General features: G+C 39.5%; 1 protein-coding gene across 5 annotated transcripts in view; it reads left to right on the forward strand.

Annotated features, from left to right (window-relative positions):
• The window catches only part of LOC139817287 (uncharacterized), a 388,078-nt gene that overhangs the window by 80,814 nt on the left and 283,591 nt on the right, over nucleotides 1-23,673 (forward strand). For all 5 annotated transcript variants that reach the window (XM_071785253.1, XM_071785252.1, XM_071785254.1 and 2 more), the window contains one exon: nucleotides 3,739-3,827. In XM_071785253.1, the coding sequence (XP_071641354.1) occupies nucleotides 3,816-3,827 (12 nt within the window). In that variant the 5' untranslated portion in view covers nucleotides 3,739-3,815. The remainder of the gene's footprint in view (nucleotides 1-3,738; nucleotides 3,828-23,673) is intronic.

The following is a 23,673-nucleotide window of genomic DNA, read 5'->3' on the forward strand; positions in this document are numbered from 1 at the left end:
AGGGAGCCAAGAGTGGCGTATGGGGAAGGGATACACAAACGGCGTGCCGAATTTACGAGAGCGACGCTGGGCTGTTCAAATACTATCAAATTCGAATCCGATTGAGAGCAGGGCTTAGCGATCCTACGCCCGATATCCTTCCCATCTCCCTCGATCGAAAGGGGGCCTCGGGACTCGATGTTCTCTCCTTCGCCGAGTTAACGTCGAGGAAATCAGGTCAGAGCTCGCGCTTATCGATCGCTCGGCGGGAATCTGCCGGGCACTTATTCTTCTGCGCTACGGTCGAAGATGGAAAGAAAGAAGATAAATATCGGTGAACCGGATATTGAGGGAATAAATAGATAACGTAGGTTTTGTATAACCCCGTTAAGTGCCGATTCGTTTCCGAAACTTGTGAGTTTCCCAAGAAGAACGCGGGAAGTAATCTGAAAAAATCAATAAATAAAAATCAATAAATTTTCTCGATGATGGAATTAAGGAAATAACGAACAGGTGAATAGTAATAGCGGGAGTTAAACATCAGAGTATCAAAAATATCAAAATAGTATAATAATATCTTACTCCTCAGTTAATTTAAAACTGATTATGCAGGACATTGATTATGAACATTGTCGCGTCTACGTGTGACTAAATAAAATAAAATAAAATTATCTATATACGCGTAATGATTCTTTTGATATTGGATCGCGCGAATCGCGATAAGCTTCAATCGCGTGCGTCACATATTTCGCGAAAAATAATGTAACAGATACAGATACGCTCGTTTTCTCACTTGTTTTCATCCCCCCCGCGCGCGCAAACGAGACTGGACCGGAGTGTAGATCCCGATAATTATAATCAGTCGGGCGGGTCCAGCGTCAAGGCAAAGGGGGTTAGAGCGACGATCGTCAGAGCTGGTGGTACAAGGGGTGGCGGCAGCAGCGACCAGTCGGAAGGGCGGTGGACGCGAGAGGGTAACCCTGTGTGCCGTCTCCGCTCGCAGCGATAGAGGGTGGACAGAGCATTTACATCATTTAATTTATGACCCTCTCCGCCGCGATCGGCCTGTACGATGGCTCTCCGCAACATATACGCATACACGCGCCACGCAATGTGCCATCGTATACAAGTACATGCACGTATGCGCGGATATACGCATATACAGAACACAGTCGCACGTCGCGCTCACTAATGCACCGGCAGAATAAATTTGCATATGCATGTGACTGTGTTCGGGATGGAACTACGCGACGGAAAGAGGGAGACTGGGAGACCCCGATGGAAGCCACCTACGGACAAGAACTGGAATGAAACACACATCGGGTGCTTCCCTTTCGAATCGAAAGTAGCCAACCGGGGTGGTCATTGCGATCGGATAGTGGCACTGAAAAAGTAATGCGTTTGCTTTAAGTAATTTCATTTGCTAGAACTCGGTCCTTCGGTTTCCTTCTACGTGTAGTTTTATAGAGATTGCTACATTTCCCGCTCTTCTCTTTTTACTCTTCTTTTCCCTTTCTTTCGCCTTTCTTTTATTTACACGTTTCTCACTAATTAACTCGACTAACGAATGGTAGGGTGTTCTATGAGAACTCCTATATTTGGAAATCAGCAAACGTAATCCCGTACGAGAGAGAGAAAAAAGGTTTAACAATTTATTCGGCGTACAGACGCTTTTGTAAGTTTTAATTAATTCTTTCTTTTTTCGGATAAGAAAATCGCGGTCTCGCGATTGTAACCCGGCTGCCATGCCGCCACCGGATGACAACTTGCGGCCGAAACTCCGGGTATTAGCGGCGGCGAAACTCAAGGAAACGGGCCGTCTTATACCATAACCTGTAACGTGTAAACGGGAGTATTTGGCCCGGGGATTACCGAAACTCGAAGTTTGATTGGCTGTGCCAGGGGTATCAAGTTTTGGCGGGGGCGTGTGAAACTTCGGTTAATTTGGCGGGTTGCACCGGGCGCAGCGAACCCCGCAAGTTCCGTGAAGCGAAAGCGAAGAGAGCGAAACGGGGCGCAATGTTGTCTTTGATTGGATTGATTGGTTTCAAGTTTTTCTTTCCGCGACGCAATGTCCGGTGCTTCCTGTCGAAAACACCGTATCTTGCCGTCAGCAGTGCCGTGCAACCTCTTATTGTACAGCAATTAGACACGATAAAACGCGGATGCAATTTGGATGAAATGAGGGTTTAAATTATACGTACATTATTAACGATTATTACGTCAGTATGACGTGCTAATTTATTATAATAAGGTTTATGAATTTATCATTTAAATTCATTACGATATTTTATAAATCTGCAATAATTTGCGTAATATTTAGAACCACTTTTGAATACTTAACATATTGTTTTTGAGATTATGCGCTTACAGAAATATTTTCAAATATATGATATTTTCCTGTCATTTTATTAGGTAAGACACTTTTGACGATACTTTTGGCGTCGATATGAACGCGAATGTGACTTAACTGACACGTGATTTGAACAATTGACATTTATAATCTGCAACACATGTGGATATATTTTAATCATATCTATATTTTCTATCATAACATTATAACGTACACTTGTGGCAACAAAATTGTTTCTTATAGGACATAGGATATTTCGCAAAAACATTAAATAGATTTGACGTATCACATACATAGTTTCGTGCGAGATGTTATTCCCTCCGCTTTATCCAATATATTCGTTAAATCGCATCGGTATACCGTACGGGAATCTCCAATAAAATTCCAATAAAATTCGAATCGGCGCGGGCGCCGGCGAAGGAACGACCAGAATTTCGGCAATTTTGTTTTATCGTCACAGTGAGATTTTGAGCGATGCTAGTGGCTTTGACCAGAAGACGTAATTTTTTTAATTACAGGGACGCGTGTACCATGCGGTTCTTGTAAAGCGCGCGATGAATGAAGGAGTACTTACCTCTTCGCGAATATTTTCACTCTTTATTCGGGTGTCCGGATGAGTCAACGCTAGAACGCTTTTGCATGACTTTAAATTAAAACGCACAGCAGTTACGCGAGAGCGAATTTGCTCTCAATTAGTATACGATTATCCGCTGCCTTTCTCTCTGTATTCTCTCTCACTCACTCATTCACTAACTCACTCACATTCTTTCTCTCTCTCTTTCTCTCTCGTTGGACTCATTCGCCTCTGAATTTCTGAAATTGATTTCCATGTAACAGCACGGTTGTGTAATTCGCGTTTTTCGCAAGTGACCGAAATGAGAAATTCCGGAAAATTTCAATTTTCAATATCGAGAAATTGTCGTTATATAACTCAGCGATGTGAGACTTTTAAAACACGCTCTTTACATCCTTTGGTTTATTCGTTATTTTTTACAAACAATGCACAGTTGTGTAAAAATCGCTTATAAAAATTGGAACATCTCTCGCCATTTATTGCGTTATATATTGCTCAGTTTTGCGAAATTGTGTTACAGACCCGGAAACAAAAATACCGCACTCTTGTGGTCTCTCGGCGTCGGATATCGTACGCACAAAATTGAATTCCTCAATTCGCTATATATACATATTGCGTGATATGCGCTCGCGTTTTACTACATTTTTTGCGCGAAAATTTGTCTTGCGAATATTTTCTAGTATACCAAATTTTTCTCGACATTTTTAGCTCGGGATAAAATAAACGCTTTTGAACACACTTCAAAGCATGTGGTTCAAATTATTTTATGTACATGATGTATCTGATTTCATATTACTGCATTACTAATGAAAAATTCTTTATGTTGTTACAGAATGTCAGAAGGCAGTTTGCTATGGCTCGTGTACTGAAGCCACAACTGCTGCCCTCCAAGCCGCCCCTTATTTCTTCATGGCAGCAACGGTGAGTGAGTTAAACATATAATATCTCTGCATCAATTAATATAACTAAATATCTTGCACAGATATTTGTACGTACAAATTTTAAAAAATCGTAGAAACAAATTTTTTTCGGCTTGCGATTTTTTATAAAGTATATAATATGATTAATTGTATGGTTGGACTTAGACTATATTAGACTATATTAAATTAAACGAGCTTTTCTTTACTATTTTTATAATAGTTATTGTAGATTTAGAAGGGACTAATAGATATCGAAAAGAAACTTCTCTAAAAATCTGAAACAATTGAGAGGCACTCTAAAGTCTCTCTTGTTAGGTGCATTTTCGTACACATCACGTGTGTAGATATGTGTGCACATTCACGAAGGTAGAAAACCGCTTTGCGCTCTCTCTTTCTCTTTCTCTTCCTCTCGTTCTGTGGTCTCTCGGACGGAGTCCAGAATTCCAGACCGCCCCTTCCGGATATTCGTCCGTCGTATATCTTCGAACCGGTCGTGCACTTCGGTACGTGCGATCGCCAGTCTACCGATTAGGGAAAGGAGAGAAACACGGTTGAAGTCGCCACACGAGTTACGTGTGACAGTTTAAGGACGGCAGACGGAACGACGTTATCTACGTTCTCTTGATAACCCCGTCAACCGGTCAGTCTGGCTCCTCCCTACCATCTGTACCAGACACTCCACTCTGTAACCGGAAGACGTAATGCCAGATTCGAGTATAATTTTATCTAAACGCCCCGTCTTCTTAGGTCTTCGATCTCTTTCAACATTATTGCGATCTTCGAATAGTTATTAATAGTTACAAGGTGGAGAGTATTTATTTATTTTACTTCTTTATATTTTATATTTTTTCTTGATAGAAAAATAGTCATATTTTGCTGAGAATATAGCGAATACATTTATTTTGCGATTCTCAGTCTTGATTTTTCTAATGTATAAATCCTTTATATATGTACGTATATGTGTATATGTAATATATTTGAAAGTTATTTAGTTATATAAAGGTTCTATATAAGTATATAAATGTGTGTGAATAGACATTTATGTTTAATGCTTTTTTGAGAAATTAATGCGCACTCTGAGGGTATGCGGGGAATATCTCTGGAATTGAAGGGCTGAAGATATATTTCCTTAGAGATACGTACATCGCGAAATCAGCACGCTATTACGCCGAGGTGCTTAATGGGAAGAGCGACGCAAGATGAAAGGGCCGTAAAGAGAGACACGACTTTGCGTTTAGGGTGGTGTTCGTCGTTTGAAATACATGCGTGTTTCGACGCTCCGCGGCCAGGGGTGCGGGGAATGTAATCGAGGGTTGCCGCGCGTTCGAATCGCGTCGACTTTGCTGAATGTGCGGTGGCGCTTCGATTAATAGTTATTGGTTTCGTTGCCGGTTGCGGACGCCTCCGCCGCCACCGCTTCGGCTTCGGCTTCCTTTTCTCCTCTCCTCGTCCGTGACGGAGCGTTAGCCGTATCGGCAGCTTCGGATAATATTAATCGCCTTCGAATCGCGCCGCGAAACGCCCGATCGAATCCGGAGGGTGTGGGCACCCACAGGGTACGAAAGATACGCGAGTGTATCGGCACGAGGAATTACGCCTGGGCATCGTATCAAGCAACATTTTTATCTTAACATGGTAGCGTGTATTTTAGCAGCTTTATGTTTCTTTGATATTTTTAATATTTTTACGCAACTTTCATGTGGGAGAATATAAATTACTAACATATAAATAATACATACAAACATATATTAATAATAATACTAACATATAAACTATTAAAAATTATAACAAAGAAAAGTTAACATAAGAGGTAAGATGAAATTGCGGTTCTATGCAGAAATAATTGGTATTTTAAAGAATTAAATAATTACGTGGATATACATGGAATGCCCCGTTGACGTATCCTATGGGGGAACAGAAAGCGACTGGTGACTGGTCGTCGGTTTCGCGGTCAAATGCAGACTCGAGATAGCGCTAATCGTTTTTGAATCGTATCGCGATTTGTCGTAGATGCGGGCGGTGTAGCGCGGGCATTATCAACGTGAACATTCATTTTGATCATGCCGTCCAACGATGGGGAGACCGACTTACCGTCGTTCTCGATGTTCGCGTATCACGTCAATGTATCGTCTAGCGTTTATCGCTGGTCGATAACGCGTGGGACACGCACCTGCGCCAGCGTCGAATTTTACATCGCCGTGGACCACTCCGAGGTCGCTGGGAGGTCTGTGACACGCAAGAGATATTCGTTCCCGCAGAGATGACAAATCCGCACCGTCATTTAGGCTTAACGAACCCGCGGACCCGAGCTCTATTACGAATACTCGCATACATTTACATATCATACATACGGTTTCGCGAACAATAGTGTAATAAACATTTGAGAAAATTTTGAAACAAGATTTAATTAAATAATAATAAAGAGAATAAGAATAAGAACGAGTTTTATATACATGTTTGGTACAGATGGAGCAGAATAGCGAAAGTTAAAGAGCTCTTTTTTATTTATATTTTTTATTTAAAAAGAATAAAAAGAGATGTTTGAATAAAGCACCACATCGCCAATCCTTTAATTCTGATGATCCTGTATTTATAATCCATAAAAATTTGTTTTAATATTTCTTGTGTACCTATATATTCCTGTACATCTGCTTCTATTGCTTAGCTATTGACAAGCAATTGATATCAATACGAAAAAGTGTCTCTTTTGGTTTCCTTTCTTATCAATCTTGTTCGATTTATTTCGTCATCGTAAAGACAATTATTCGGAAAAGTTTGAAAAGCGAAAAAGTTAGCTATGAAGTTTGACATGAATGAGGGAATAATGAGAAATAATTGGACATCGCGTTTTTCGCTGAGACAAGCGGTAATATAAACACTTTCTCTTACAGAAAATGGGGAGGGCATAAAGGAGGCGGACATAAATATTCAGCCTCTAATCGAGCGCCTCGCTCCGCGCCATGTCGTCGTTAATTTTCTGTAAAGGCCGATGAAGAGAGTAAAAAGTTAAGGCCGAGTGTATCGGGGAGTGTAAAAGCGTAGACGCTACGTAACGAGCAACACGGCGGCCCTTCCGGTTACTTTTCCGTCGAGTTATTGCATCCGCGCTTCTCGCCATCGTTAAAAGGTAAACGAGCGTACGGTTCTTTTCGCGAGACGATGCTTTATCGCTTTATAAGTAGTCACGATGAAGTAGACAATCGTGAAGGCTATTATGGCTCACTCCACTGCTTGTAGCTACAGCGTGCAGTTCGTTCGTGTCAGCGTTCATCAGGAGCGACTAAATTTTCTTTCTCTGTCCATATTAAAGATGATAATATAATAAATGACCGAAGAAATATAGAGAAAATTATTTATACAAAATTGAAACTTTTTAGAATTTGAAACATAGTAGTAAACTTGGATTTTCTATTTCTGTATTCGTCACTTTATTCGTTACTTTATGAAGTTAAAACCGTATTTTTCGTAAATGCATTCTCATTTACGTCGATGTACTTAGGATATGCGTGTATAGAACGAGAGAGAGTTGATCGCTGGCAAGGTTATATGTAAAACAGCATAGCGAATTAGCCGTGCATTTGAACCTCATTCCGTTTGCGTTGGGAATACCAGTGCTAAGCGAGTCGTGCCTCCAATTTTAAGGCAAAGCAAACCTGACGTTTCCATGCCGTTGGTTTTCATTAAGAAGCCGGGCGGCAAGCAAATGTAACCGACTGGCCGTGCTTAGCATTCAGCCCCGTTCCTACCTACCAGCCAGGTTTGCTATAAGTTTCTGCCGGTCCAGCGACCCCTTCGTAACCTTCCTCTCTCGTTGTTCCGGTCTCGGTAGTACATGCAGAGACGATAAAGGCGATATGCAAACGAGACACGTGCGCTGCTTGTCCCTAATTAATGTGTCAATTGAAACCACGGGTCGCGCGTTGCTATTTTTCGCCCGTGCTTATCATAAATTATCAAATTAACATTATTTAATTATAATTACATATTCTGCTTATCCATGCATGGCGTAGGAAACATTATGGTGAGAATTTCTTTTGATATTTGCGTAGGCATAATTGTCAGAGATATCGCCGCGCAAGAATATATTTGAATATAATTCATGACATTTAAAGGTAAAATTTACAAAGTTAAATATGATAACCGCGAAATGGTGGGTGTATTTACAAAAATATTGATTCTCATCAATGTGGAACATCTGAAATTTGTTATTCCGAGCTGGGAAAACCTACTATTTCGAGATACGGCTCACATATCACATATCGTCGAAAACGGGAAAATTTTTTGGAGTATTTTTCATCCGTAACGCTCATAAGCTTACATGCTCGCTCGTTTCTCATTAGTTGGTCCTTTTTTTTCGTGCAACATGACGGCAGGCGAGCTCCAGAATCCCGGACCGGCACAAAGTGAACGCGCCAACAATTTTGCACGAGGTATACACGCGCGGTGGGTGCATTAGCGAGGCCTTAACATCGCCACGTGGCTTCACGCGGAATGCTCAAGTGGCTTTGGCCGTCTTGGCTCTGCGAGACCTTTCTCTCCACGCCCACGCATTCGCTTGCTCGGTGTCTGTTACACCGCCGGTCTATGTTGTACACGTGCAATGTAAACGCTTCGTCACGACGGAGTCAGGGAAAATGGAAAAGAGAGATTCCTGGGCCCCCTCTTATCCGCTCATTGCCCGTATTCGCCGAGGAGAGAAGGAATCAGACTTGCTCCGCGCTCGGCCGAGTTTCCTACGTTAGCACTGACTTAGCTCGCAGCATCTCACGAAACCAATGAAGTGAGTTCTTTCTCAGAACCGCGGGAGATAAAGTAGCGAACTTCTCTTCTAACTTGGAGGGATTGCTTGGTTTCACATCCAACGCTCCGCTCGCGCTTAAACACGTGGAGATATCTCGCTTTCGTTTCTCGCAGATATATTTACTTCTTTTTACGTACGGAAATTTTGCAGACGTTATAAAAATTAAAATTCAACGGCATTATAATTCTAAATTACTAGAGCAAGTGTTTTAGGCTGCCTGCTATCGTACATCTCGAAGCGAATTAATGCTTTGTTCTGCAATTTCTTCCAAGGAAAATTACGTTGCGGTAAAGTTTCCGTCCATAATGCTCTTTTCGTCGTTGCAACGAACGAGTTATCCCCTTCGGCAGCAGACAGCCTCGAGAAATGAGAACGGGAAGGGTGAAGCGGGTGGTGCGCGAAGTGGCAAGGGGTGCCGAGGGTGTGAGAGAAGGAAAAGCTTTGTGTTACAGCCCACAACAATGCCGGTGATGCAAGGGCCGTCCTCTCAAACGATAGTCAAGCTAGTGCACAATGGGCTGCAGTTTATCGGGCTTTTATTATTCCTCCTTCGAAATAACGCCACTTACCACGTATGTTGTATGTCCAAATATTTGGTTTTTATCGGCAAATATTAGAGCTTTTCATTCTCTAGTACTTTATAGTGCATCGCTCTCCCGGTGTACGTTATACAGTTTAGAGTAAATTTATTTCGCGTTTACCATTTTTCAATTATATTTACTGATGTATCTGGGTATTATTTCTTATCTATAATTAACTATATCTATAACACATACTTATGTATATCGTATGAACTTCCTGTCTAAGATATTTTTGAATAATATCGATGAATCGCGACGAAATTGACACCCGTTCAAATACAACGGAGCATATATCGGAAGTTTAACTTGACAACGGAAAATTGACCGTATATACATCGCGTTCTCGTTTACTTTCTTTTTCCTTCTTAAGCGTGCACTTAGTTTCGCCCGTACTTCTCGAGCCGATCCGAGCGGAGTCTAGAGTTCTCAGCCCCGTAAATCCTTTAAGTGTCTCTCCGCTTTTACCACCCAACCCTCGGACCATAGATAGCGGGCCAGGGAGTTGGGCTGGTGGAGGAGGATGGTCGTGGAGGCGGACTACTTGCGCAGTAGTTGTACCATTTTTCTTTACGTACGTCCAGCCCGGCTTATCCCGTATCGTTTCCGCAGTGTAGTCGTTCTCTCACAATCAGAAGATTAGACGATAGTATATCGGTGATGAAGCCGGCTAGAGAAATAAAGTGAAGCCCTTGTTCACGACATGCGAGATTCTCCTCTCACGGCACGTTCTGATCTCATCGATGTCTGTATGAAAGTAAACGTCGGCACAAAATAGATTCGCGAGTGCAATGTTGATGGATACACATGTATCGCAAGACGATTAATTGGCAGGATTGGTCATTAAGGAATATAAATAAATAAGTAAATAACGGAACAGAAAGCTCTGTTACTTTAATCATATATCGTTCGTGCAACTGTAATACATCGTAGTTTACCAAATGCAATGAAATACCAAAGTATCATTAAAATTACTGTTATTTCAATAATCAAATATAATTTACGTTTTCAAAATTGTATGATAGATTTGATTGTCATTTAATTATCGTATTTATTGAATAAAAGATACACTCGAAATTTGTAATCGTTAATAAATTTATATTTAAAACGATTAAAGTTACATTCTTAATCGATATCTTATACATCGTCCAACGGTTTAACTTTAGTTCTCATAAATACCGCGGTAAGACCTCGTAATATAATCAGCGACCGAAAACTTTTGCGCGAGTTTGCACTATTTCAGAAGTTGAAGGATAGTCACTACCACAAACTACGTCCGGACCTCTGCATTAATTAAGGGCGCGAGTTTCTCGTTTGTGCAGGCGAGCCCGATGATTACTGGTACCGATACAAGAGAAACGGTGTTTGAAGGGCCCTCTTGACGGCCGGGTCGTCGAGCGAATATCGCGGTAAGAAATAATTGTGACACCCGACTTGAACGTATTTAGTATCCGGGCGAACTATACACGTTTCTCCCGCGTGCTATTACATCGGGTTACTTTGTAGTCCTTGTCCTAACGACGCCGCTCGTTGATGGCGATGCTGATGCCAATGGTGGTGGTGGTGATGCCGCTGCTGCTACTGCTGCTGGCGGATGCTCCGGGCGCCGTGATTGTAATATAGGTCAACGTTTACACAGCTGCCTTAAGCTGGATTTACTGAAGAGCTTTCGCCGTACTACGCCAACCGGAGCAAACTGGGACGGCAAATATATTTTTTATCGCACAGTCGTACACCGTGCTTCCTCCTTTCCCTTTGCTGGTTACATGCAGAAATGATTTCGCACGTGCGTACACATATGTGACCACGTATGTGAATGATTCTTCCATCTTTCTTATGATTATCCACGTAAATCGATCTAACTCTTCATTATCGTGTTCTTTTCCGTAAGTTGACATTGCATTCGCAAGGTTTAACAATTTTTCAGTCTTAATCCTGTTTACTATTACCGACTTTTTTCTTTCGACATAATTAACTTAATGTCAGTTTAAATTAGTTCAATATTACGTTTAATAAGTATAATTTAATATTATGTTCGATAAAGTTTTTAATATTATGGTTTAATTCTCGAATTAACAGTGCCTAGGTTGTTAGATTCGTCAATTAAAATAACATAATCGATAACCCATATTGTCCCGGTGAGCAAACTGATCTAATTATAGCCCTAGCCCTCAATAGAATCGAAGGCGAATAATGCTATCGCCTATGGCTGCACATTAACCATGGCTAAATATGTAATTATTTGGGAAGCAAGGCTTTTAGCACCGATAATGCGCGGATCAGAGATAAGATAAGAGTTGCAACGCGTTAATGTGCGTTGCTTTGAACATACGTCACGGCATACGCGAGCGGGGAAATGTGTCCGCAAACAGAACTTCGGTTTCGTCTTCAAAGGCGTCTCCGCAGCCTCAGTTTGCACTACCGACGCTTAGTTTGTCTCGCGGTCTCGCGATCTCCTTGCGAGTCTCACGAGATGGATTGGACCACCCACCGAGTGGCGGAGCGTACGTGCATTTGCTAAGTGATTAATCCTACTTCCTGAAACCGGGTCACGATATATTTAAGAACTCTCATGCCGCGATATTTTCTTTGAATTAAATACCGCACGGACGTAAAAATACCGTAAATACCGCAGAGAAATATTAACATGTAAAAATGTAGATATACATACGTGGGGGTATATATAAAATGCTTTCGCGTATTGATCACTTTGAAATTAATTTTAATGATAGATTCTTTACTGAGTTAGACTGAAGTTGGATCACCCATTTCGCACAAATACTTTAGAAGGGATTAATGAATCATATGAGTTTATGAATTATGCGAGTTAATAAATAGTATTCCGCTGGATGCGTCTCGCTATTAAATGCAAACCTCCGTTAATATAAGTGTTTAAATTGAGGTACATTTGTCAACCGTATATGATCGATAATGTACGTAAATAACGAGATACTAATGATGATCTGTGTTCATCGGTTTTTTTTTACACGCGAACGATTTTAATCTTAAGGTATTTACATCCTTGGAATTGGTATTTAAAAGATGTAATAATTAATGTATTTATTATAATATATGTAGGTACATGGGTAATTTCACGTTTTTAACTTCTTTTACGACAGGACTGAAACATGTCTTTACTATTTGAAAGATTATTTCAACTTTATTTTAATTACGACGACATCAACATTCTAAAGAATAGTTTTCCATTTTGCTGATTGCTAACTACAAATTGGAATATCTGCTGCATCTCCTATTTCCCTTTTTCCCTTTCTTCGTACCACCAAGACATTGGTAATTCGAGGGGAAATGCGGACAGGCAGTGTCTCCGAGCGCTATTATCAGGTGGTGCATTCCCCGAGCTTGACTTCAATGCGGTAGCAGCAACGGGGAACGGTTTCTTTTCAGAACGTGCTATGAGAAATTTTAACTAGCAAAGTTTCCCGGGAGTGGCGCGAAAACGGGAACGTGCCAGGGATAAAGGGAACGCGGGGAATAGCCGGGATGAAGGAAGGAAAGAGCAGTTGACAACTTTTTAATCTCATTGAGATCTCATTGGACCCGCTCTCGTTGTTCCAACGGGGCGAAACTCCGGCTCGCGGCAAACAAATTTCGTTCCCAGCTACCCTCGGCAATCACACTAAGGTAAACGCACGTAGGTTTTTGTTCCACCGTTGATAATCACTAATAAATTTCAATCTTTCGTAATGTGAAGGTATTTTATTCTTACCGCTTGCTTGTAGCCACACACTGTTAAATTCGTAGTGCCAAATTATACTCAATTCGAGCCATTTTTAATTATTCCTATAGGTCACTACTGCTCCTACTTAATATGTCGTTAATTTAACTAAAACAATAACTTAACTAAATCAATGGAGTTAAAATAATACTGTTTTTTATTAAAATAATAAATTTTGACACACATGACAGTTAAAAGTAACAAAATGTTATTTAACTCAAGATATAGGTTTAAATTTTATTCTTTAATATTCAACATTGCACATATTAACGTGCAACGTGATCCATTAGGATCAACACATTTTGATAACACAGCAGAAAAGAAACACAGTTAACGAGATAAATAAAAACTTGCATTGTTGATTCATTAATTATTTTAATTATTGTATTACTTTTGGAGTTATTACGAAATAATATGAGAATATACAATTCAATCTTTTATGCCATAGAAAACGTTCGCTGTTAACTCAGTTACTTACTTTAACCGCTAAACTATATAGTCACTTTTCCACGATCATGAAAATGCAAAGAATATCATAGATCATCACGTTTTGTCGTATGTATAGCGCGAAAAGACGACGAAATGTGAAAATACATGCGACTTTGGCGGGAATGGCGGTCGTTGCTCTCGTTGGTTACCGCGAGCAAGGAAGTGAACGGAATTGGATGCGAAGTAACTCTAACCCGGGGAGAAAAGGGCGCCGGGAGAAAACGGAGACTTTCATATTTCCACTTTTCGTCCCTTTCTCGCACTTTCGCGTGCGAGATCTCGTTTCTCGAATTTTCAATGTTTAGAACCGCGCGCTTTTGCCGGAATGCGCGAACATAATGTGAGTGTAGATGAGACACGTATTGGTAACGTGGTCGATATGACATGCATTGGAGAGACAAATTAAACAATATAATTTTTATATTTATACGGGCTCTTATATTCAATATCTTAGACTTTTGTTTTGGAATTTGCGTTGTATAATTATATTGCACTTTTCTAATCTCTAATCTAATTCAATTTTTTGTTAGTAAAATTGTAAAGTTTAATTAGATTAATATTATTAAGCACAAAAGATTTAGCTTGTGTGTATAAGGCGTAGATATTTCTATGTATTTGTGTTATTCACATGTCGGTCGAGTTCACTTATATTGTTTAATTAGATTAATTTTATGCAAGAAGTATATACTTATATATTATAGTTATATTGTAGTATTGATAATAAAAGAAGGATGTTAAACCCGATCTTACGTGACTAATAGAGAAACAAACATAGAGTCATTCACTGATCACTTGTTCTGCGTGATGTAAATAAAATACAGATGGTACGGACTGCCAACTGAAAACTAGAATGAGAAAATAAATCATCGCGGGGATATGATTAAACGCGCAAGTTGGCCCGGAAGCGATAGAAATCACTTTGGACGATACGTCGGCCGTTTGGAGGGAACATTCGATGCGAAAATCGATACGGCGGGAGAGTCGCTCGATTTAGACTGATATCGGTGTGGAGGATAATATATGGTAAAGCCCAACGAGTACGAGCACGCATAAACGATAAGCCCACTCTGTTCCTATCTGACTGTTTGCATCGGATGCGTGTCGTCTCTCTATCGCGTGTATGCGCGAGTCGCGGTCTGTAACGCGATTTACATACCAATTACAGTCCCTCGCTCTTTCTCTCTTTCTCTCTCTCTTTTTTCCTCTGTCCGATCTTCAAAACGGCGCATGGCAATAAAATCTTTGCGAAACATCGCGCACAATCAATTTGCTTAAGTTTCTATAACACTGTAGAAAGATGGATTCTTCAATACATAGAACTAATAACAAAGAAATTTTAGAAAAAGATAATATTTTTATTGATATACTTACTTTTTGTTAGTATAATATAATTTTCGACAACTGTAAAAAATGCGTTTATTTCATATATAAGTGCTTTTGAATTACTATTTCGAGTTTTAGAGTCCTTAATGGTATCAGAAAATATTTACTTCAAACCAGAAATTACTTTAATATCGATAAATATGTTTAACAAATATTTACTTTTTCTAAGAAAATATTTGCTCAAATCAAAGATTTGGTTTTTTGAAACCGACAACATATTTCTTTGTGATCAGTAACAAATATTTAATGACCACAGAAACCATTCGTTCGAAATTAATAGTTATTTGTGTAACAAGTGTCGTAAGATGAAAATTCCCGGGTGCGGTTACCGCACTCGCCTTCGGCTCGTGCGTAAACGTCCGCACTCGGGAATTTTCATCTTTACACACGACTTACACTCCTTTTTATGTTGCAAGTGCCTGGAATGGTGGTCTATCACGCACGCGTAGCGTGCGTAATGGGGCACTTTCCATGCACGTGTTGCATAAAAAAGTATTTATTTATCTAAGATAATAGTTTGCTTAAATCAAAGTGTTAGCATTTTCAAATTATCAATATACTGCCGCCGGAAGCAAGAATGTCCATAACTACAATTTAATTTTATGATAATATTCATGTAAAGTTCAGAAGTTTATCATTTACCGAAATCAAGTTCGTTTTCAATTTAAGTCTTAAACGTATATGATCAAAATATATAGGATTTTATGGAAAATTTATTGAAAATTTATGGAAAATATAAATATGATTTGATGGAAAATCTTCTGAACTTTACATAAATATTAGAAAAGTAACAATTTGCAGTAACGGCGGCACTCTGTGTTTCTGGCGGCAGTAAAAATTTACTTGAAATAAAGAAATTTCTGTGATAAAGAGTAGAAATATATATATTGTTATAATGATAGATACCACAAGCGTACGATTAGCTCAGCGTTAGCGTGTTAGGTTGCGACCCCGAACATCTTAGGTTCAAATCCCGTCGAATGCGTTCTAAATAAATGCGTAATGTTAATTAATTGTAATTAAAATAGAAATATATATACGAAACAATAAATACAGATTACACTATAAAAATATTTAAAAAAAATAGAAAACTATTTGAAAATTAAATTGAAATGGTTTTATATTCTCAAGTAAATATTTATTTTCTTTTGGTTAATATTTATTTGATTTAAGAAATGCAGATCTTGAGGCAAGATCTGATTGTCTTGAATCAACGAAATATTTAGTGTAAGTAGGCAAAAATTCATTGCATTTTAATTCATAAATCGAAATTGTTTTGTATTCTCAAGTAAATATTTATTTTTTTCCGGTTAATATTTATTTGATTTAAGAAATGCAGATCTTGAGGCAAGATCTGATTGTCTTGAATCAAACGAAATATTTACTGTAAGTAAGTAACAATTCCACTGAATTGTAATTCATCACATCGAAATGGTTTTGTATTTCAAGTAATATTTATTTTTCTGTAGGTTAATATTTATTTGATTTAAGAAATGCCAGATCTTGCAAACAGCAAGATCTGTTTTCGTGAATTAAACGAAATATTACTATAAGTAAGTACAATTCACTGAATTGTAATTCATACATCGAAATGGTTTGTATTCTCAAGTAAATATTTATTTTCTTTACGGGTTAATTATTGTATTGATTTAAGAAATGCAGATCTTGAAGCAAGATTCTGATTTGTCTTGAATCAACGAAATATTTACTATAAGTAGGGCAAAAAAATTTATTGCATTTTTAATTATAAATCGAAATGGTTTTGTATTCCTCAAGTATATTTATTTTCTTTAGGTTAATATTTATTTGATTAAGAAATGCAGATCTTGAAGGCAAGATCTGATTGTCTTGAATGGCAACGAATATAGTACTATAATAAAGTAAACAATTTCATTGCATTTTCAGTTCACGATTTTTCATTTGTCTAGGAAATATTTTTTGTTCCACAGAAAAATTGTTATAAATCTTGATTCAAATAAATATTTCCTTTAGTACTATTGAACGAAATATTTACTTGAACACAGTCAAAATTTCGTTAAGTGGTAAATAAATTTTTTTCAGTTGTGCAAATACAAAGTTCTTCTTCTTTCCTAAGAAAAAATATAATTTTGCGACAGCCGAATGTTCTTTTTCTTATTTTTTCGAAGCGATCGTCTGCTGAAACATACGTACGAATGTTATGCAAATGCGAACTAAGTATTCCCGTTCGAGAGATTTTCTAAGGGACTCTTTACCGGTGGTAATGGTATGCGAGACGATCCCTGAGGCTCGTTCATGTATCATTCATGCGTCAGTTTCCGTAGGCGTTACTCAGCCCGACGAAATGTGAAGTCCGCAAGTTTACATCGGTCTTCGGGCGGTGACTATTTCAGATCATATTACAGTTATATTTTAGACTATTTTAGTACATATATCACGATTGATTTTAATTTAATGCGATCATTTAAATTCCGACTCTAACAGGTTTGCAATATATACAATCTCTCAGTTCTTATTTATATTTTATAAACACGTGATCAGAAGAATTTAGTTGTTATTTTTTATACGCGTTGGAATAACCTATTATTTTTAAGAAAAGTATTCGTGATACGTTTACGATATAATATTAGCAATAAAAATTAGGCTTAGTGTATCAATTAAGATGGTTTTAGTCATATAATTTACAATACTCGTAAATTATGTGATCAATGCTCTTAATCGAACAAAATCAATATCGTGTCGGTTATTTTTTGGTCTGTTGAAGTACAAGCGCGTTAACTATTCGATTGATCGTCATCGTTCACTTCGTTGTCAGTGGCGAGAGATGCACGCATCGAAGAGTCGGGGCAATCCGTTGCCTCGATTCACCGTGACACAAAAATACGGTATAAGAAAGTGAGAAAAGATCGAGGAATCAGCGACGCGGAGGAGTATCGATGGTATTTTGGTCACGTACAGAGATAGGTGAGCGCCACGCCGCGCTGGTACGATAGGCCGCGACACTGGATAATAGACTACATACCGCATTATGTACACGTACCTGCTCTGTAACATTATATACCTTTAACGCCCCCGCAGGAATTATTATTGCATTCAAAAGTTTCCATTCGGGGATCATCCGGCCATAAAGACCGCTCGCGAATTGCCGTCATTCTTGTAGCCGCGATGCAGTTGGAATATGTGAGTCTGCTGAGACGAAACTTGATTTCCTACAGCCCGAAAAGTACGATTCAGCAATCGCCATGGGTGTTTGTGACTCTGCGTCGCAAGTCACAAGCTGGATATGATGTGGATAGAAATAAAAAATATATTTTTTTCGTGAGAAACGCGTTTAGAAAGCGCTTTTAACAGTAAGTTTCAAAAGTAAATGTAAAAGCAAATTTTCATTAAGCAAAAATTGACTTTAAATTTATTCTATTTACAATTTTTAACTTATTTATAGCGACATGAGAGAAAATATTGTACTTTTAACCTTTTTCTACTTGAGATTTTTGGCATTGAGACTTGTTTAGACAGAATCGACAGTATCTCTTTCACTATTTACTTTATTGACTGTGCTAGGAGAACAGCGGACAGATTTCATTAACTTAATAGTCGTGACCGTCGATCGATTGAGTATTCGATCATCCGATGCAATTTATGTTTCCACGTCTTGGTCTTATGCATCCTACGAGAAACTTACTCCGACTTTAACGGTGATAATTTACGAAAGTGCGCTGCATCTAGAGTGGGTGGAATTAAATATGTCCGGGGACCGAAATCCGTTTCGGAGCAATGTCGTACGCGTGGCAACTTCCCGATAAGCCGAAGATCGTTTTAACTTCTTTAACCGAGAGATTGAATTTTCACCCTACCTTTATCTCTTCCCCTTTTTCTCATTGCTTTCTTTTTTTTTTTTTTTTTAATTATTTATATACAGGGTGTTCTCCTGTTATTATCTCTATATGGTCTTTAATTAATTTGGAAACATTTTCCAATAATGGAGATATCTTTTGTATCAATAATCTTTTGATTACAAAATAACCTTAATCTTCAGCATGTAGATTAGTAACGAAACAGATTTAATTATTAATATGTAATATTGAAAATTGATAATTGATAATTTCTGGAAAAAGGAAAAATTTCTGGATAATCAGTAAAATTTTATTTGATAAAAACTCCTATATCCGTAGCAGAGAGAAACTGCATGACTTCTGTGAGATATCTAGTATATATACACTTTTCTCTCTTTTTACGCTTTTCTGTTCGCGTAGAAACGCTTCTGGAACTTTCGGGGAAAGGTATACTACCATTGTTATCCCGCCGCTCAGCGAAATTCCCTCGAAAATCACGGCGAATCGCGGATTTACGTCACCGAGAGCGAAGGAAAGGAAATGACCGGCTGAGGCAATAGAATGACTTCCCCTTGAACGTTCTATCTTTATCTGGTTTATTTGCGCTGAGATAGGTTCATCGCGTTCGTGCGAATGTTTATTCTGGTCGAACGATGTTCGATATGCGATATGTAGAAATATGGCTAGCGGAAGTCTATTTTCGCGATGTTCGATCGGCCTAACGCGTTACAATAGCCTCGTTTTCTCGTTTTTATTAATAGCGTATTTTTTTTTAGCACGCAAATCACACGTGCGACGAGATGGCAAGAGTTAATGTTATTAACGATGAATTTGAAAAACTAGACACTAAGTTCACATACAATTCTTTATCGCTGCAAACATTTTGCACACGTAACGAATATTAGCATTACCGTAGCGTTTATGTAACATGATTTGTAACCTCACACCACGTGAGTGACATACTCATTGATTAACATTAATATGTCGTTATTAATTATGCGATGACTGTACGACGATTAATGCGCTACGAACGGAACAAATAGCATTATTGCTGTTTGTACTTTGGTCTAGACAGTTGTAATTAATTTATTTTGACTATTCTGAAATGTGACTAGCTCCACCCGGTGAATTATCGGAGTTATAATTATCGCTTCCTCTGTTAATCCGCACGCTTCCATGATTTATTAGTGTCGTCGTTAAATTACTTATTCAAAGTCGTTAAACAAAACGTATTTCGCAGCGATGAAACAACGTCATCGTGTTTAACCGCGTATATACGTAATTCGCGGCAATTATAACGGAAAGACAGGATGTCAGGTACCGGACCGCTGAACGCGTGGACGTGAAAGGAGCCCGGCCAATTATTTTATGACCGCGCTCAGCGAAATATCGAGAAGGAGGAATCGTAGCGGAGGATATCTTTGTGGATCGAGAAGCTAACGGATGGGTAGAGGGAAGTAAGAAACGAGTTACCGGACCGTGGTCGGCCTCGAACATTTCACATACACACGTACGTGCACGTATACATAAAGGTATAATTGCCCGCGGGCTGCAGACGGTCGGCGAAAGAGGAGAGAAAACTTCCTCGATCCGTTCCGGTCCCGCATTGGACGAGGGCTCCGCCTGCCGAGTTTTTCAGAATTTCATTGCCCGTTCCATTGTCCGAGCCGCCAACAATGGCGCGCAGTGCAATTCGGGAAGGATTTCCTTTACCTTACGTATACCCTATATCACAGCATCCTTCGTGAACCGACAACGGCGGGATAGTACATACCGCGCTTCGTCGCGTTCAAGTTTTTGCTTTTCAATCCGCCCATATCGCTCGCGTGCTCGCAAAGCACGTTGCCGCGATAATCGCGTGTGTGCTGACGCACAATTTAATGCGTTATCGATTAACCGGCGCCCATCGCTCGTGCACGTAACGTTATAGCTATATGACGTGTAACAGGAACGAGGCGGAAAAATGAAAATCACGCGCGAGAAACCTGTGCTGCGTTTATTTGCAGTGCGGCGAAGGCGTTCGACGAATATATATTCGTAGCGATATTTACATGCAAAAATTATTCCGTAGCGAAAGGTTGAATCAACGAACGGAATTAGATGCGCGAATTTACGTGAAAGTAAAAACAAGTTGTTACTCAAACGAAATTTCTCGCAATATTATGGAAAAGCTCATTATTTTGAACGTTTGGAAAAATGTGAAAATTTCATGACATATTTAATTAATTTTAGGAAAAGAGTTTGTCGCCTCAAATTAATGACGATGTGGTCATCGACGGTTTTCTTGGACGTTTCATTTCCACCCTAGGTGGGCGGAGTATTCTGTAAGAAGAAAACTATATTTTCGGTTCTTGATAACGCAGAAGGAGGTCGAGCACAGATGCTCGTGACGCAAAGTATGTTTTACCCGCGATAGCGTTTAACAGCCTTCTGTGTGTTACGTGGTGTAAGCAGTGGATACAGCAACTCAAGGAAGATAATATTCCTTTCTTGATAAACAACCAGCGGCAACAATTTCTTGAATAAATGAAATAACGAACGTTCGTTTAATAAAGCGGAGTATGGCGCGGATATAATATGAAATATCGTTCATTTCCCTGGTATGATTAGACATTCTAATATTTAATCAACAATTTAGTGTGACTTTTTACTTGCAAGTTTTTAAATAGAGGAACTTTATTTTAATATTAAGAGAAAATAAGAAAAGATTTTAGAAAGGCAATATTTTTTCTACTAAATGCCTTCGATCTATTCTGATTCTTATACGACGGAAAAGACATTGGAATAATATTAACAAATTCCGAGTGATGTGAGCGTATTTTCAGATCGATTATGCTAAGTACGATGCTAAAAAAAAAGAGATCCGAGGTTCTATTAAGAATGAACTTTAGGATCGCGTTAAAATATCGTTTCACCGCTTCGTTCCCGAGTGCGCGCCACGTAATCTCGAGGTATATTACGACACTCGTGGATTAAAAGGAAGGAGCCTTTAACCGGGCATTAATCAGCGCGAGCTGTCAGGCTCTTCGCGGCTCTCGGAGCGGAGTCGAAGCGAGAGCGATTTATTCGTGCCGTTGCGCGGCCAATAAAAATGCAATTAAAGGATGGATAATGTGTTATACTGCTATTGTCAGCAGCGGCGGCGGCGGCGGCAGCAGCGCCTATAAAGGGAACAAAGAGAGGAGCAGGGGAGAAGAATTAACCCAGTTGCGGAAAATAATACCAGCGAGAAGATCTATTTCTCGCGAGCTGTTCTCGCCGGACAACGTTCAGCTCGGAATCAGCCACGTGTTTCCGTCCCGCCACCCGCCGTCTAATAAAGGCCGGTCTCGCGCACATTCTCTCCTTCTCTTCCCTTCGTCGCCGTTTCGTACTCGTGTTCGTTCGGGAGTGGCTATTAAAATCACAGAGAGAATCAACCACAACCGACTCGCACGATGACGAAGCTCCCTAATGGCGGCACGTTAAATTGAAAGTCTCGCGAATAGTGCAGTATGCGAAATAAAAGGGCCTTTTTTTAATTTCAACGGTGAACACGCAAGTGCTATGTTGCAAGATATATGTTTAATGAATTTGGAATTTGTAGAAATATTTCTACAGAGGAAAAGTCAGTGCAGTCTCTTGCTTGTATTCTCCAATAATTAATAAAGCATTATATTATATAATTGCATTGATATAAGAATTGAATATTTGACGATCATCATTTTAGCGAGCGTAACTTGGTCGAGTAATTGATACGAAATCGCCAAGAACTGGCCTGTCAAGAAGAGAATAATGAAATTGCGCAATGATCGGAGAATCGCGACGAGGAAATGGCGATCGCGCGAGGACGCGTGTACGCGATGCGGGGGTGATATTACACGCCCCTTTCTACCGAAGTACGTTTTCCGCGAGCCATTGTGCGGTATCGATTACCGATGTCCGTCGTATTTAGTCGACTGAGGCCCGCAGTTTCCTCGGCAGGCTGGTGCGCTATTTTCTGTTCATTGCTCGTCTTATCGCGCGCTCAGCCTCTCTCTCTCTCTCTCTCTCTCTTTTTCTCTCTCTTTCTCTCTTCCGTTGAGACCGAGCAGGTTCAAATTGTTTGCATTGTACGGATCCTCCCGATGATATTAGCCATTATATTAAACTCCGCGCGGAACCGAGAGTCGAAAGATAGTGGAACGGGAGAACTCTCCAGCGCCGGCAGCTGGGCGAGAGATATACTTCCGTCCGTCCCATTCTTAACTTCTTCTCCTTCTGTTTCCGTTCCCCGGAGCATTCTCCTGATATTTCTGCTCGCCCTAAGTCCCATGCACGCCTCGCGAAGAACGCCCGAGTGATAATACACGCCGAGACGACGTCGCCGGATGTTTACCAAAGTCGGCGAGTTAGTTCATTTAGCCTTTTGCAATCGGATCAACTCCTGTTGTCTATCGACACGCGGGAGTCGCCCTTCGATCGAGGATTATAAATCCGAAATGGAGTTCCGTTGTAATACACGGCAATGTTTATTCTAGAAATATACGCTGCGTCAAGTTTACTCAAGTTTCATGCATTTTCAACATCAGCTTTCGGATGCGTCGCGTGTATTTGATACGGTTTCAATATGCGGATTTTATTGAGCTGCCACACGAAAAGGAAATATACCCTTTTTTTTTGAATTTTCTTTTATTATAAAAATAATTTTTCTCTGCATTTTTAGAATACGCTCCCGTCTTCTCTTGTGTTTAGTCATATTTGTATTTTACTATTATAAAGTCTTATGCATTTCAAGCTCGAAGAAAGAATTTGTTTGCTTTTTCAAATAATTATAATCGCATTCGGTCAACTTGGATTATTCTTTTCTGTAATTCGCGATAAATTATATTTTTCATACGTTTCTGTGGTGCGAGGCAAACAATGGAATTCATAAATTTAGATTAGCACAAAGATAAAAAGTGCGCTGTGAGTAAACTCAAAGATGTGCATAACTCATTTCACGGAAGCTACTTACCCGCCAGTTTATCTGCCCGTTGCACAATTACGAAACGCGAACGTGTACCGTCCGTGCGATGATGTACACCCTC

This window comes from Temnothorax longispinosus, chromosome 8 (assembly GCF_030848805.1).
Source record: "Temnothorax longispinosus isolate EJ_2023e chromosome 8, Tlon_JGU_v1, whole genome shotgun sequence".
NCBI lineage: Eukaryota > Metazoa > Arthropoda > Insecta > Hymenoptera > Formicidae > Temnothorax > Temnothorax longispinosus.